The sequence below is a fragment of the Leguminivora glycinivorella genome, chromosome Z (genome assembly GCF_023078275.1).
Source record: "Leguminivora glycinivorella isolate SPB_JAAS2020 chromosome Z, LegGlyc_1.1, whole genome shotgun sequence".
In the NCBI taxonomy this organism is placed as follows: Eukaryota; Metazoa; Arthropoda; class Insecta; order Lepidoptera; family Tortricidae; genus Leguminivora; species Leguminivora glycinivorella.
The window spans coordinates 6,311,643-6,328,767 of record NC_062998.1 but is presented as its reverse complement, the minus strand read 5'-3'; the positions used below and the strand labels follow the sequence as shown (position 1 = coordinate 6,328,767).

The 17,125-nt window shown below is 36.7% G+C and overlaps 1 protein-coding gene across 1 annotated transcript in view; it reads right to left on the bottom strand.

Moving 5' to 3' along the window:
• Nucleotides 1-17,125, bottom strand: part of LOC125241590 (protein purity of essence) — a 148,582-nt gene that overhangs the window by 82,911 nt on the left and 48,546 nt on the right. The window contains 5 exon segments of the mRNA XM_048150140.1: nucleotides 985-1,145; nucleotides 2,987-3,201; nucleotides 4,064-4,170; nucleotides 5,791-5,939; nucleotides 10,908-11,072. Coding sequence (XP_048006097.1) covers nucleotides 985-1,145; nucleotides 2,987-3,201; nucleotides 4,064-4,170; nucleotides 5,791-5,939; nucleotides 10,908-11,072 — 797 coding nt within the window.

Below are 17,125 nucleotides of genomic sequence, written 5' to 3'. Positions count from 1 at the left end.
GTATCGAATTTAGCACATTAAGTTATTGTTTTCTGTAGTATTTGACTTAAGAAATCAATATTTATAGCTTGCGGGGATTAAAAATGCGTGATGACTTCGTATTTTTAATTAAAGATGAGTGTATGTTTTTTTTTAAATTATGGACTCCGAAAACGGTGTTGGCCATTGGAGTGACGTCACATAATTCAAATCAACTATGGAAATTAGAGGTACTAATCTAATCTCCACAGAAGCAACCTTTATTGTATTAAAATTCATAGTCATTGCTCAGCTGTGAGTGTCAAATATTTTTTCTAAATATACTGACGTCATGTCATAGATATTCTATAGATTAATACGGCTGATGTTGTTTTTGCCTGATCACGTAAAAGTAAACTTTAAATATAAATTTAAATAGATATCATACACGAAAGAAAAAAAGGTCGGGGAGACCCGGGTTCTATTCCCGGCTCGGCCACCAGTGGGCCTTGTCGTTTTTTCTTTCGTGTATGATATCTATTTAAATTTATAATTTATATATAGTAGTGTGACTACTTCAAAAAAAGAACAAATCAAAAAATATTCAATAAAATAATTTGATTTGTTCCCTAGTTGTAAACTTTAAATATTTTATTTACAGGTTTTTAAGTCGTAATAAACTATGGTACTATTTTTTTCGTTAATTAGAGAGTAATTAATAATATAAGACATACTTTGAAAAAGGGTCAAGTAGCCTATTGGCTTTGTTACTGTCAATAATTAAGTAAAAACTCGTACAGCTAGAAGATATTGATGTCAACTTAGCCAGTCTGCTCCGAGACCACGGGGGCAATGCCGTCCTTGAAACGTCGGAAGTTAGTGTTTAAAACATAGTAAATACGCGATTAAGTCCCGTTTGCAATTTTAAATATGTGTAAAAATCGTGAAAGTTTGAATCAATAATTAAGTAAGTCAAACAAATGGATTCGGTTTTTAAAGCCTTTCAATCACGAATAAATTTTGTACCTTGTATGTTAGCAGCGAGCACGGGGCGGCGCGGCGGCGCCAGCAGCGCGGGCGGTGTGGGGCTGGAGGGGCGGCGGCGGTACGAGGGCGCGGGCGGGGCCTCCTCGCCGCCCGAGCGCGCGCCCCCGAGCGTCACCGAGCGCTTCACGAGGGCTTGGCAGCTGAAACAGATGGAGCTGTTAGAATAGGCTACTAGACTCATATCTAATTTGGCACAATAAATGATTGTCTTCTGTAATATTTGACATAAGAGACCAATATTTAATGATTTTGTTTAAAATTACTCACATTTTTTTAATTCAAAAATGTGAGTAATTTTTATTTTATTTTGGCCATCGAAAACGCTGTCGGCAGTCTGGTGACGTCATAAAATTCATGTCAAATGAATCACTGACATAATGACCTTAATGCCTCGTACTTAAAGTGTCAGAAAGTGTTGTTTTCACACTGAATGACTTCATTCACAGAAAATCTATAGATGACATGGCTGATGTTATTTTTGCCTCATTGCGATATTCTCTAAAAATATTTTTTAGTCATAATAAAATATAGTGATATTTTTTTCAGTTAATAGAACAGTAAGTAACAATATTGGGACCGTGCGCGACGACAACGCCACGTGACAGTGACAAATAGTGACAATATTGTAACCGCTCTCAAGCGAGAAGTAAGTAAACATTGTGAAAAAATTAATGAAATCTTGTGCTATTTTACTTCATTAGACAATTTTGGACGATGGTGGTTACAAAGATATCGCCAATAACATTAAAATTGTTGTTTTCAGTGAGAAATTAACAAACTGGTGACTAAAACGGGGTTTCGTGCCATCGCTCACGAAATCATTTTCCAACCTGAGACGATGAATAAAATCAATAAATTGGTGCTAACTGGGAATTTTCTACAGATTGAAGACATTATTCCACCATTTGTACCTATGTGCAATAAAGTATAAATAAATCATTGGCTTTTGAAATAGTTGATCAGTTCACTGCTATCCTGTCATTTTCATAGGCTAACTATAGGTATTATAAATATCATTGCAGGGTACAGGGTTTATTGTAAAATAAAAACAAACTAACTATAATAACGTTTAATTATAATATACATTACAAAAACTTGTTTCATTTACTTGAAAATATTGGAGTTTTACCAGATATCACATCAAATATGAATGCGATGAAATAAGTTCTCAGGAATTTTATTTAAAATGTGATAAGCCTTCAGTGGATGGACTGCTTCTGCTTCTATTGTTCTCGTGCTCCTTCTTCCCATTGAAACCTCGATATTTACGCATTTTCGTCAATCCGTTTCGTATTGTAAACAGGAGCACAGATGAGGAAACAAATAAAATGATTTTCGAACATAACTGGGATTGGTTTCCACGTCGGCTTTTCTACCTCCAATTAAATTTGCACTATAAATTCACCGTAAATTCAATTAAATACTTGTATCAAATGATTACGCACTTTAAGTAAAACTTCAGAGATTGGAAGACACTTTTCTTCTTACGGCAACTATTCACTTAAACGGTGGTTTCGTTTCCACCACGGTCTTGGAAATAGCTAGAATTTAGTCGCTACTTTTCTTGGAGTTATTACAATTCGCCATAACAAATTTTATTGGGCCCGTATTAAATTTATCTCAAAAACGACATGAAAATGTTTACTGCAATATGGATTTGACAGCGCAAGTCAGCGACTAAGATGTCAATTTTGGCCGTAGTGAGCGCTGTGATCGTTTTAGCTACCCCCTCCACCCGCTTTGCACCCTGCCAATAAGACAAACTCTAAAAAAGGGTCAAGTAGCCTATTGGGTAGTTGTTTATTATAGTCAATTTGGCTATCATTTCTGTTTAATTCCCGAAAAGTTGGAACATTTGGATCACGTCTCCAATTTTAATAAAAATTGGTAGGCTGATCCTGAACAAGATCCACTAGGTTTCCCAAAATGTCCCAAGTAGTTTCCTTGTATAACTAGAGCTTTGGGTTCAGCCTGTGCTTACCTAGAGTCAGGCTTGGCTCCGCAGTCGCAGAAGAAATTGCCAAACTTAGCATAAGACACGTCGTGTGTTCGATGACACACACGGGCGCAGACCGTGCATACGCCGACACCGTCCACCATTTTGCATGTGTGACAATGGTACCAGTGTTGGTTCATGAACTCGCGTTGGGTGACCGTGAAGGTGCAGAGTTTGTATTGGAGCATGGCGTCTTCATCCTGAGAAAAAATAGACTTGATGTCATGAAAATGTATCTTAAACCGTAATCAAAATTCGCATTGATATAATAATTTTATTCATCAGTTTTATGTTTTCACTACACAATTACTACCTGAATTCTGTAAACTCCGCTAGTTTTAAGAAAAAACTTTCTTTGGGAGACTGACAAACTGATGGACCATTTTACGAAGCTATAAGATACAAATTACGAAGCTACAAAGGTGTCGCTTAACTTCAAACTCGGGTAAATCCATTCTGCTATAAGGTTGATTATCTTTCAGATATTAATATATTTTTTATATAATGAACCTTACAGCAGAATGGATTTACCTGAGTTTAAAGTTAAGCGTCACAAGTTGCGAATGGAAGTGACTTCCTAATATGACAAGTTTAAAAAAGGACCACCATTTGTAACTTACTTGTATAACTTTGTGTAATGGGCCATTGCCCATTGAGGGCCGCTTGCACCCAGTGTTAACCAATTACCCAGGGGTTAACTAACAATAAGGTACAGCGGGGCAAATCTCGACTGGGGGACAAATATAACTGGTCCATTTTACCATGTTTTACAATGTTTGCATTATTAAATAGAGTGTCCACCGGTTATACATGGTAGGCGTGTTCAGTGGATATATGTAGAACTCAACATCATAGTGTAATAATGGAAAAAATGGATTAGTTACAATTGCCCCCCAGTCGAGATTTGTTCCGCTGTACCTTTATACAACATAACTCTGAGAATTGCATTTGACCGCTGAGGCTTTGGCTACGTCTGGAATGTGCAAGTGGCTCGGATATATGTTCAATGACGGAAATGTTGCCGCGTAAAGCAAAAATAAGTTGATATAGTGCAAGAGTTACCGAATCATCGGCGCTGGTGTCATCGTCGTCCTGCTGTTCGTCCGCGTAATCCAGTTCGAAGCCGAGATCGTACGGCGCCTCCACTGTCGGACTTACTGACCGCCAATCTGCACATAAAAAATGTGATAACAAAGAAAACTATATGCATCCTTTTCTTTAAGGTGCTAGAGAAAAGGATACCTATACTTTTCTTTGTTCTTATTTACTGACATATTTGTTTGACAGAGTATAGCAACACTAGAAGAAACAAGTTATCTCTTTGTATAGTGGCCGAGCGTGTCAGATTTTGTACTGGAGTTGTTACTTGCCTGTGATTTTAAATATGTCTCAAGTCCTTGAATGTTCATATTTTTTGTGTTGGTGCAATTAAATATCACGTAACGAGGCATTTTTTATGTTTTTGTTGACTTCAACTTACAAAAATTGACGCCCGAAAGCTGCAAGCTGCGATAAAAACGGACAACTCAGTGGATTTTACTGAGTTCATTTGACACGCTAAGTACGAGTAGATACGTTTGCTTGATCTATGGTATATATGACATCTGTGGTTGGCAAAAAGCACAGACATCGTTGGCTATAGACATAGGCAAAATCATAGTAGCTGGAGCTACATAATCCCTCGTATGCTACACATAAATGGGCCAGTTTCTCGAAAGGTACAAGACTTGTATTATAAGTGCGTGAACTGTCAAATCGTATGGGTTGTCATGGAAACACACTTGTAATACAAGGCTTGTACCTTTCGAGAAACGGGCCCCAAGGCCCATTTCTCAAAACTGAAAGTTACAAGTTACAAGCGGAAATCACTTTCCAACTTGTAATATTAGACATTGACAACCACTTGTAAATTGTAACTTGTGGTTTCGAGAAATGGGCCCCTGTGCGTGAGTTTATTTTTTAGCTTTATTGGACAGTAAAAATTGCACAAAAGAACTTAACGCCAGAGGCTTTCTCTACCAGCTTTGGGTCAAACAACAGAGACCGAATATTCCAGATAAATTCTAGCTATTTGGAAAAGCTTAGATACGCTATAAGCCCTTGTTCCTCGTAGATAACCAAGTTTGATAACTGGTTTTGTATGAGGAAAAATAATTCTTCCTAGCTTAGCTAACTGGGTTATGAAATAGGATATTTTTTTTTCTTCGTAGAAAACCATTATTTTTTGCAGTTTTCTACGAAGAATTTTTCTTCTTCTTTGCTTACCCGGTTATGAAATGGATTTTTTTTTCCTCGTAAAAAACCATTATTTTTTACAATTTTTCTTCTTGGCTTTTTTTTTTCTTCTTGGCTTACCCGGTTTTGAAATGGGATTTTTTTTCCTCAAAGAAAACCATTATTTTATGCACTTTTCTACAAAGATTTTTTTCTTCTAAGCTTAAAATAGAAATCTGCAAAAAATAATGGTTTTCTACGAGGAAAAAATGTCTCATTTCATAACCGGGTAAACAAAGAAGAAAAAAAATTCTTCGTAGAAAACTGCAAAAAAGAATAGTTTTCTACGAAGAAATAAAACATCCTCTTTCATAACCCAGTTAGCTAAGAAGAATTATTTTTTTATCATACAAAACCAGTTATCAAACTTGGTTATCTACGAGGAACAAGGGGCTATCAGGAAGACTGTTAACTGAACAAAAAGCTAAAGATTAGCTTGAGAAATTTGACGAGTTTGACACTATAAATAAATAAATAAATATTATAGGACATTCTTACACAGAATTAAATCTTACTTGGCGGCTGTGCGTTGTTGATGGCGTGTAACGCGTCAGCTATGTATGAAAGCAGCACGCAAGCAGACTCGATCTGCGGAGCCAGGGTGTCATCAACTTGTCCTTCTTCTAGTTTTTCTAGAACTTCAGGTGCGCTGAGTTTGTTGACGCTGAAATAGAAAGGTAGCTGGGGAGTTTATTGCAAAACCTTAAATTTTTTGACCAAAGCATGAAACTTGGCACAGTTGTTCCTTATATCAAAATAAGCCGATTAAGATCGGGAGCCTTCGGGAGCCTCCCCCCTGGGGCCCGGGAGGGGGGGTCAAAGTACCGCTTCACCCGGCTTGGTTTGAAAAATTCTAACTTACCCCGTTTAGTTAATAGGTCATGTTTGGTATCGTTTTCGAGTAAATCAATAACGTAGAATTCGTTTTTAGTACTAAAATTATAATTTAATGGTAAATAAAATAAAAAAAAAATAAAAAAATTTAAATTTTCATCCATGATTTACAAATTCAGGTCATCATAAATGACAAACTGTTTGCTTTTCCTATAAATAAAAAATATGACATGATAGCCTATTTAATATAGATTATAAAAAATATAACTTTTATCCACCTTTACTAACGTTAAGTTCCACAAAAAAATTACTTTAAGACGCGCGGCGTCGGGACGCCGCGAGCGTAATTTTAAAATGCCTTTATTTTAGAAACTCTATTAGACCCCGTTTAGCTATTAGGTCATGTTTGACATCGTTTTCGAGTAAATCAATAACGTAGAATTCATTTTTGGTACTAAAACTATAATTTAATGGTAAGTAAAATTAAAAAAAATTAAAAAAATTTGAAATTTTCATCCATGATTTACAAATTCAAGTCATCATAAATGACAAACTGTTTGCTTTTTCTATAAATAAAAAATATGATATGAATGAAAGCATATTTAATATAGATTATAAAAAATATAACTTTTATCCACCTTCACAAACGTTAAGTTCCACAAAAAAGTTACTTTAAGACGCGCGGCGTCCCGACGCCGCGAGCATAATTTTAAAATACCTCTATTTTAAAAACTCTATTAGACCCGGTTTAGCTATTAGGTCATGTTTGATATAGTTTTCGAGTAAATTAATAACCAAAAATTTATTTTTGGTACTATAATTATAATTTAATGGTAAATAAATTAAAAAAAATATTCATCTATGATTTGCAAATTCAAGTCAAAAAAAATGTCAACTGTTTGCTTTTTCTTTAAATAAAAAATATGATGTAAAAGCCTATGCGTATGTCACCAAACACCCAGACAAGTTTGGTGGAAACTTCCTTCACGAACTGCTTGGTGTCTGATGACCATGGTCCAAATGTTTCAAATGCAATTGCCGCAAATATGTAGTTGTTTTTTAAAAATGCATATTTGCGCGTTTAAACTGGGCGTTTTGCAGCAGCAGTCCCTGGTTTCTGGGCCGAACGTTAGACGTTGGACGGAGCCAAGGTATCCACACAGGTCACGCCCCACGCCAAGGGTCGTCCCAGAAACCAAGACAAAAGCGAGCAACCATCAGGCCGCTTTCCGTCTGCTGCTGACAAGCCGACAGGTTCGAGGGTTGTCGGTATGTTCGCTGTGCCGAGAGCCTTGCGGATTAAATCGTTAAGTGCAGCGTGTCACAAAATTCGGCCAGCACTAGACTGGCAGTGGAGTCCGTGGTGTCCTAATGCGTCGGCAGCAAGGGTGTGGTTGGCATGTCTTTAGCCCCAGTCTTAGACAAATGGCAGTATATGATGAAGTAAGGCAGCCTCGGAAGGAGGTATGTTCTCCAAGTGTCGATCTTTTCTAGTAAAGAGGTTCTTCCGGCACTCATTCACTGCTGCGTAAGGACCCTTGATCTGAAACAATATGTGCATTGTCATTTTATTTAAACAGATTTTCCAACTATCAAATTACAACATTTTCGTGGATCACCTTCACTATTACACACTTACCTATCATACAAAATAATTACAAACTTTAGTAGAATATGATTAGCCTATCTATGATATTGCTCCATCTCGTAATAGTTTGAAGCCTTGGGTGGCCATGTTTCTCCCTTGTCGATCGTTTCAAGCTGCGTTTATCGTACCTATCCCATATAGGTACTATGTCTAATCTAGAAACGTTTTCTTTTGGCTGTGAAGCTTAGCCAGGCCACCCAAGGTGTCAAACTATTACAAGATGGAGCAAATCAGATTCTACTAAAGTTTGTAATAATTTTGTATGATACGTAACGTAAGTGGGTAATACTGAAGGTTACGTGATCCACCAAAAAGTTGTAATTTGTTAGTTGTAGACTCTAAAATGATAATGCACATATTGTTTCAGACCAAGACGTTGCGTAACAGTGAATGAGTGGTCGAAGTACCTACCTCTTTAGGTACCAGAAAATATCGATAATTGGAGAACATACCTCCTTCAGAGGCTGCCTTGCATCAGCATATACTGCGCACAGTGTACCAGGGGCCCATTTCTCGAAGCTACAAGTTACAATTTTCAACTGGTTGTCAATGTCTAATATGACAAGTTGCAAAGAGACTTCCGCTTGTAACTTTCAGTTTTGAGAAATGGGACCCAGGGCGTTCTTGTTTGGAGTCAGGCGCTGGTGCCACACCAAAATTTGCCAAGTCCGTCTTCTTGGGGATGGAAGGAAGAAGGAGACGAATGGGTAGTGTGGTACCCATTCGTCTCCTTCTTCCTTCCATCCCAGTCAGGCAACACTGAAGTGGCCAGTATATGCTTAGAAGTTACAAGATGTAAATGTAAATCAGGTTCCAAAAACCGATGAAACTGCATAAAGAGGGTAGAGCCTTCTTTATGCAGTTCCATATGTACCCAGCTATGTCTCTGTGAAGGGAATGTATAGTATGAGTATGAGTAATCTGTCAATTAGGACACCACAGACTAAACTATAAGTGCTAACTTTTCAGTCTTGGATACTCTATGGCAGTTCCGACTCAATTATAATAAGCTCATTATAATTGACTTTAGTTAACTATAATAATTTCAAAAATATAACTTCATACAATTTCTATACTAATTTGTGATACCTGGCAAATTTTCCTTCATCTGAAACACATTTTTTTTTATCTGTCGCGTTATCGGCCAATCAGAGACGGTTATTACAAACAATTGGTTGCTAGGTAATTCGATGTTGATACAACGGTGAACGACTCTATTGACATTAATTTTGACTTGCATGAATGGTGATATTTCCGTCCATTGATGATGAAGATGATGACTCGTAGAAAAAGTATTGTATACAATAGTGATATAATTAAGCTTTTCACTCTCGTACCGTACTACACTTGGTACTCGACTGAAAAGTTTTGTATTATATCACGATTGTATAAAATACTATTATATAAATTTCTTACAGGATTCACTACAATGAATAAATAACAGGTACAATCGGTCTTTAGATCGTGTGGTCCGACCCGAGTGTTGCCGTTGTCGACACCGGAATCAATAATAATGAATCTTTTTCTATTTATGCATTAACACACCTCTGACACTGGCGATCAAATATATGAAAGAGGCGCGTTCCCCGCACACAGTCTAAGCTCGCGTAGGTGAACGCGTACTATCCTTTGTGAATAGGCTTTAATATCATATTTTTATATTTATACAAAAAGCAAACCGTTTGACATTTATGGTGACTTGAATTTGCAACTCACAGAATTTTTTTTTTTAATTTCATTTAACATTAAATGGTCATTTTAGTACCAAAACTAAATTCTACGTTATTTATTTACTCAAAAACGATACTAAACATGACCTAATAGCTAAACGGGTTCTAATAGAGTTTTTTAAAATAAAGGCATTTTAAAATTACGCTCGCGGCGTACCGACGCCGCGCGGCTTAAAGGTTTTTTTTATGAAACTTAACGTTAGTAAAGGTGGGTAAAAGTTATATTATTCATAATCTATATTAAATAGGCTTTCATATTATTTTTTTTATTTGTAGAAAAAGCAAACAGTTAGACATTTATGATGACTTGAATTTGTAAATCATAGATGAAAATTTCAAACTTTTCATTTTTTTTATTTTATTTACCATTAAATTATAATTTTAGTACCAAAAATGAATTCTACGTTATTGATTTACTCGAAAACGATACCAAACATGACCTATGAACTAAACGGGGTATGTTAGAATTTTTCAAAGCAAGCCGGGTGAAGCGGTACTTTGACCCCCCCTACCGAGCCCCAGGGGGGAGGCTCCCGAAGGCTCCCGATCTTAATCGGCTTATTTTGATATAAGGAACAACTGTGCCAAGTTTCATGCTTTGGTCAAGAAAAAAAAGGTTTGGCCTCTTTTTGTCGATAAACGTCCCCACTAAGGTATATTAGCCTCTGTGTATGGGTATGAATTTTGAACAATTAGATTTTGTGATACTTCGACAGCACTAACAGAGAAAGGGACGAACACAAGGTCTCGTTAAGCTAAACCAAGAATTCAGGTTACAGAAAACCATCAATACCTACGTAGAAATTTCACATTACTGTCGCTGACCAAGATAGGAAGAACCACTTTGGTCTAATCCCTATGAAATCCTCGGTGAAATACTCGCTCCCTCCCGCGATGCGGGGTCTCCCGTCATTTCTAAACTTAAATAGAATTGGGTGGGGCACATTGCTAGGCAGAGTGATGGCGGGTGGACCAAAACGTGAATGGTGGCTCATTGGGTGGACGATATTCGAAAAACTGCGGGCACCTCTGACAACTGAGACTATTAGCTCAGGACCGGGACAAATGGCGTACACGAAGGGAAGTCTATGCTCAGCCACAGTAATCACAGTATACTAGTAATAAAGAGTACAATCGCACAGTATGGCCACTCCCGCTCCCCGCTGAAAATGCCGCCCACCCGCACTCGGTTACCACACAGTTACCGCCTGTCAAAAACGCGACTAGTCGACCTGTCATATCTCTTTCATAGCATGGTACGCGTTCACCTACACCTTAAATGTGTGCGTAGGAACGAGCCTCTTTCATATATTTGATCGGCATTGTCCGAAGTGTGTCCATTGTCAGCACTGGGTGGTACATTGTCCGAGGTGTGTCTATGGTCAGCAGTGGGTGATTAATGATTATGATGATGACTCACCACGTGGTTAACCAGCCCTGCGCGGCGGGGAAGAGTTGTTTATGATCTCCGCCAGAGTGCGCGTCGGCCAGCCGGCACATTTCCCGCATGAGGAGCGGCGCGCATGCGTTCTCGCCGCATACTGTGATGAGAGCGGCGAGCGTCCGCTCGCTTACTTGCTCGTCGCTATGGAAACAAAAAAGACATTTAAATAGAAAATTTTATCATAGAATGACTCAGGTAAATAGGCTAGTTTCCTATACTTAAAATAAAATATTTTATGTAGTGCACGAAATAAAGCACTACATAATTAGAAGAAAAATATGGACAGTAGTTATGTATAAACATAATTTATATTTAATAAGTCAAAGAGAAAGATATAAAGTAAATGAATTGACCGTGACGTCACTCCATATTACCAAATCGTTTTGACAGTTCATAAAAAAAAGCTGATTTGACTAGTAGTAAACTAGCCTATTGTAGGATAATGGGGGATGTCTGAAAATTTTAAAATCGCCTGATATTTTTTCTGGTGATAGGAATAAGCATTTCTATTTACAGAAAAAAGTTACAGATTTTTTGGAAGCACCATACATTTTATAAAAATAAAAACGTGTTGCTCGACTGCGCGTACGACCCACTTCGGCAGTTATGAGATTTGTCTTAGTCTTTAAAAAAATTCCATTTTGAATCTGTGCTGGCCATAGACACTGACAGTTTGTCAGCTTGACATTTTTCTCGGAGAATTTATAACCATATCTGGTGAACTATTTATTACTGTTTTCGACTCATTTTCTCTCCCTGGCCTCTGATTTTGCCTCCTTCTACGACTACCTTCGCTCTCGAACCCCGGACGTTGATTTTACTGGCTTAAAACGACGACCTTTGATATTAACCTCTGGACCTGATTCTGCTTGCATTAACGAAGACGTTTGCTTTTAAACACTGGACCTGATCCTGCTGAACTGTTTACGATCCGTTTTGCCTCCCTGACTTCTGATTTTGCTTGATATAAGGACGATCATCGCTTTTAAGTTCCGGACACTATTTGTTATAATGAATGCAAGTACATAAACACGATATAAGGATCCCAAAACATGCTTTATACCAACTTGTTCTAAAACCAACCAGAAAAACCCAGATTTAAAATTGTTCATATTAAGAAAGGAGCTGAAGGAAAGTTGGTGTCAATAGGTTGGCAGGAACTGCCCAACCAGAGTGCGATTTTGCTGTGAAGACCACCTGAGTGTAAGATACCGTGTCTTGTTTACCAACCTTAAAATGCAGTTACACGCTGGCAATAATATCATAAAAAAGAAAGCCTTAAATATCTGACACGGTGGCATTTTATAAAATGTGTATTTTTTGGATAGACCAATAGGAAAAATATGGTAAAATACATTTTTTTTTATAATTTGCAATGTCCTATAATAAAATATAATTGATTTATTTTATTGTGTTGTTTTATTTTACTTGTGTGTGTCATGTGTGTCGAGTTACTGTCAAGTTACTATCAAATTCAGTCGGCTATGGCTTTCCATATTCTTCTATGGCCCTCCATACTGTTAAAGCATGATTAACAGCACTATAGTAGATTGTGTTACGAGGGAGCAAAATTGCATATTTATAGCGAGGATATAAATTGAATTGTGAACAAAGTGAAGTATTCTATATGTAATTGAATACTGAGTGTAGTGACTGGGATTCGAAAAGAAAGGGTTATTTTCTTCCCTGCACTGCGAGGAGGGTGCAAAGAGGCACTTTTCCTCTTTGCTATTAGGGACCAAAGTGATACTTTTCCCTTCAAGGACACATTTTTTTTACATGGTTACATAACATACCATTTTTTATGTTCATATAACATATCATTATATATAAATTTCCTAAAAGTTGATGTTAATATGTGTAGCAAATTTAATTCCACCTTGTGTCTTAACACTTGAATCCCTCACTACGCTCAGGATTAAATTTAAGAATACCTTGCTACACTCAAGATATATATCTCATTTTTCTCCCTTGTTGCACAATCTACTATTGCTACCATTTGACACTTTTTTTTTCATATCATATAAGCAAAATACTAAAATATGAATCAGGTCTGTTGTAAAAATATTATGCACTTAATCAACACAATTTTTTTATACATAATATTAAAATATGTTACAACATAAAAATGTTCTCATAGCAATATTATATAGGTATTAAGATTTATAAGATTGTAAGTATTAAGATTTTTAGTTATTAAGAACTATATTTGCAGTGCCCTTACAGGGTTCATAGCTGTGCTATACCTACTGAAATGTACCAACTTATGTACCTATGATAGCAATAAAGAATTACTGATTACTGATTATTACTTATGTGCAAACACTTTCCGTGGCGTTAATATTTTATACAGGCCAGACAAAGTTATTGAACAGAAAAGTGTCACTTAATTCCCTCCTAACAGGGCCGAAATGTACCCTTTCTGAATGGGTGATGTGAAAAGCAGTAGGCGTCACACCGCAAACTCATTTCCTTTTTGAGCACTAACTACTTAAAGCAGACAATAAACCAACAATCTAAAGTTATTTGTTTAGGGCACAGGTCCTTCTCTAGTTCTCATCTGTAGGCAGGTGCGCTTATGAATCACTACTAGGAGTTAGCCTGTTTTCACATTACCCGATCCAATATCGGATGTCGGAAGGATTTCAATGGAAAAAATCCAAGACGACGCCTGTAATGTATGGGATATCGGTCCAACATCTGGAATTAGATCGAATAATGTGAAAACGTACTTATGGGTGCTAAAATGAGTAATAATGTTAATATAGATCAAGACAAATTTATGTTTATTACACTCTAATAACATGTAGTTGCACTTTTCAAAATTAATGGGATACACATTCTCTGTCCAAAATATCTCTGCATCTTTCATCAATTTCTTCTTCACAGGCATTGTGTTTGTCGCTGTTCCACATTTTGGCAAATTAGATGAACTAGCTCTTACAAAATCGCTAGTACCTATCCACGTTTTCCCAATTCAATGGGCTTAAAAATTGTAATCAGGTCCGGGGTTCAACGCAAAGGCCGTCGGCAGCAAGCAGGGCAAGCACACGTCTTCGTTAATGCAAGTAGAATCAGGTCCAGGGTTTAAAATCAAAGGTCGTCGTTTTAAGCCAGTAAAATCACGGTCCGGGGTAGGGTTGCCAACCGTACTATATAATATAGTACTGTACTATATTTTGGCCCAGCGTACTATATTCTATATGAAGCATATATAGTACGCAAAAGTACTATATTTTTGGGGTCCATGCCAGTGGCGAATTTACACTAGGGCCAAACCGCCAGGAGCGGCGTTTTGATAATGAAAAAAATTTTGGGCTCGCTCCGCTCGCGCTTTTATTCATATTTAACCTTCACTGTACATTTTATTACTTCGTTCTGACCTGCAAATATTGCAGTTACGTATAAAGCCAAAGCCACCGTTGTTTGCAAACATTTGTATTTTTTGGGTGCGCCAAAGTTCATATAAAATTTTTATATAGATTATTGGTAGTCCGAAAATGTTTCTCATACAATTTTACATTATAACGATCATTATTTATAACAATTTTATGTTAATAACTATCGTAACTTCGAATGACTTATGTTCATAATGTCATTCATCATAAATATGTTTTATACTAATGTTTATGTTTATATACTTATTGATCATAACGATTGCGAGTAATATAATTTATCGTTATATTATTGTTAACAGAACAGCCATCACATGAGACAGTCCAGTTAGGTGCGACGACGAGCGTAGCGAGGAGGAGCGTGTTAGGTTGACCGTGAGCGAACCAGAAACGAATTTTTAATGTAAATTGTATATGTCACTGTAAAAGCTTCAAGCGCGCTTCTATAAATGGCACAAGTTTTTCATAGAACTTCCCCAAAACTTTTAAATAATTTTATGAAGAATGATTTTCTTAAACACAAAATTATGAATGTTATTAAATATTTGTATAGAATTTATGATTAAAAATTTTCGACTAAATGATTATTATGAACAGTGATAGTAGTACTATTGATAATAATGAAACAAAATTATGATAAGTAAAATTATGAGAAATGATCATTCGGAGCACAAATCGGTATAAACAATAATTGTATAACAAATAATTTTATATGAGCCAATATGGACCCGTATTTTTTCCATAATATATTAAATAACGACATTTCTTAAGGGGATTCTCTACTACGATGAGCTTCGATTTCAATCAATTGGTATTATGAATATTACGATAGTTTCTAAAGCATATCATATTTACAGAATCGTCTTTAAACAAACTAGCATCCCATAATTAGGTACCTACTTCACACCTTATTGATTATGTGATATTTAGCATCAAAGTTGAACTATTTTAGGACCGAAACTGGTTCTTGGTCAAAATTTTTGCCTTAATAAGTTTAAAATTAAATTTGCTTTTGCATTTTTATAAAAGTCTAGATTTCATTGAAGTAAAAATGTTTTTAAAACAATGTCAAATTTCATAAAAAATATAAGTACTCATAATATGGGTATTTTTTTTTAATATGGGTCTTGTAAAGAAAGTAAGTAGGTAACTATTGAAATTAAAAGAATATTAATAGGTACGTAAGTAAAAATTGCATACCTGTCAATAAAATTAGAAAGTGATAGAAGACTCAATATTGCATATTTTTCTAAATACGCCGTATATATTGTTGGTGTTCAATAAAACATTTGGTACATTACATACAATAAATAACTAGTTATAAAAAAAGTATAGTGAGAATCTAAGCAACTTATAGTGAGAATTTAGGTAACTTATCAATAAAATAGCTAACTGTAATAGACAATATTGACAACATATTTAGTTATTGATGTGCACTAGTTATATATTACGCTAAGTAAAACATTCGACAACATGAAAGTTTGCTTTTTTAAAAAAGGCCAAATGTTAAGTTGGTAAATGTGAGCTTGGCAAATAGAACAATAAGTTGGGAAATGAACATTCGGCGGAATAAAATTGCGCGAAACGTGAGTTGGGAAGTGATATTCGGCCATATAACTTTCGACGATACTTAAATAAGAGAACCAATGCAACACAAAACTTGTCAAAAATCGATGAAAACCGAATGGAGCCCCTTAGAGTGGACAGAAAGAACGATCTCTACGACTTGGTTATCGATTATGTGTACCGTACTATATTTTATTTCGGTGTACTATATTTTTTAGATGGAATTTTCTTAAATACTATATTTCCCTAAAAAAAAATTGGCAACCCTAGTCCGGGGTTCGAGAGCGAAGGTAGTCGTAGAAGGAGGCAAAATCAGAGGCCAGGGAGAGAAAATGAGTCGAAAACAGTAATAAATAGTTCACCAGATATGGTTATGAATTCTCCGAGAAAAATGTCAAGCTGACAATCAACTGTCAGTGTCTGTGGCCAGCACAGATTCAAAATGGAATTTTTTTAAAGACTAAGACAAATCTCTGCTGGAAAGGAAAATCTGGCGGAAGATTCTAGGGCCAATCAAAGAGGGAGATGGAACCTGGAGGCGCAGGAGAAATAGAGAGCTGGAAGAGCTAATGGCGGTGCCTAATATAATTGGCGAGATCAAAGCCACACGCCTCCGCTGGCTTGGCCACCTGGAAAGGATGGGAGAGGATCGTGGTGTGAGAAGAGCATATGTGGGACGCCCAGGTGGAAAACGTCCGCGTGGGCGTCCCAGATATCGCTGGTGCGAGGAAGCCCTGAAAGACCTGTCCGCACTTGGTGTACCCAACTGGCGTGAAGTGGCGCAGGATAGGGCAGAGTGGCGGTCTCTTGTGTCGGAGGCCAAGATCCTTTTTGGGTCGCTGAGCCAGTGAAGTAAGTAAGTAAGACAAATCTCATAACTGCCGAAGTGGGTCGTACGTAGGGTTGCCAATTTTTTTTTAGGGAAATATAGTATTTAAGAAAATTCCATCTAAAAAATATAGTACACCGAAATAAAATATAGTACGGTACACATAATCGATAACCAAGTCGTAGAGATCGTTCTTTCTGTCCACTCTAAGGGGCTCCATTCGGTTTTCATCGATTTTTGACAAGTTTTGTGTTGCATTGGTTCTCTTATTTAAGTATCGTCGAAAGTTATATGGCCGAATATCACTTCCCAACTCACGTTTCGCGCAATTTTATTCCGCCGAATGTTCATTTCCCAACTTATTGTTCTATTTGCCAAGCTCACATTTACCAACTTAACATTTG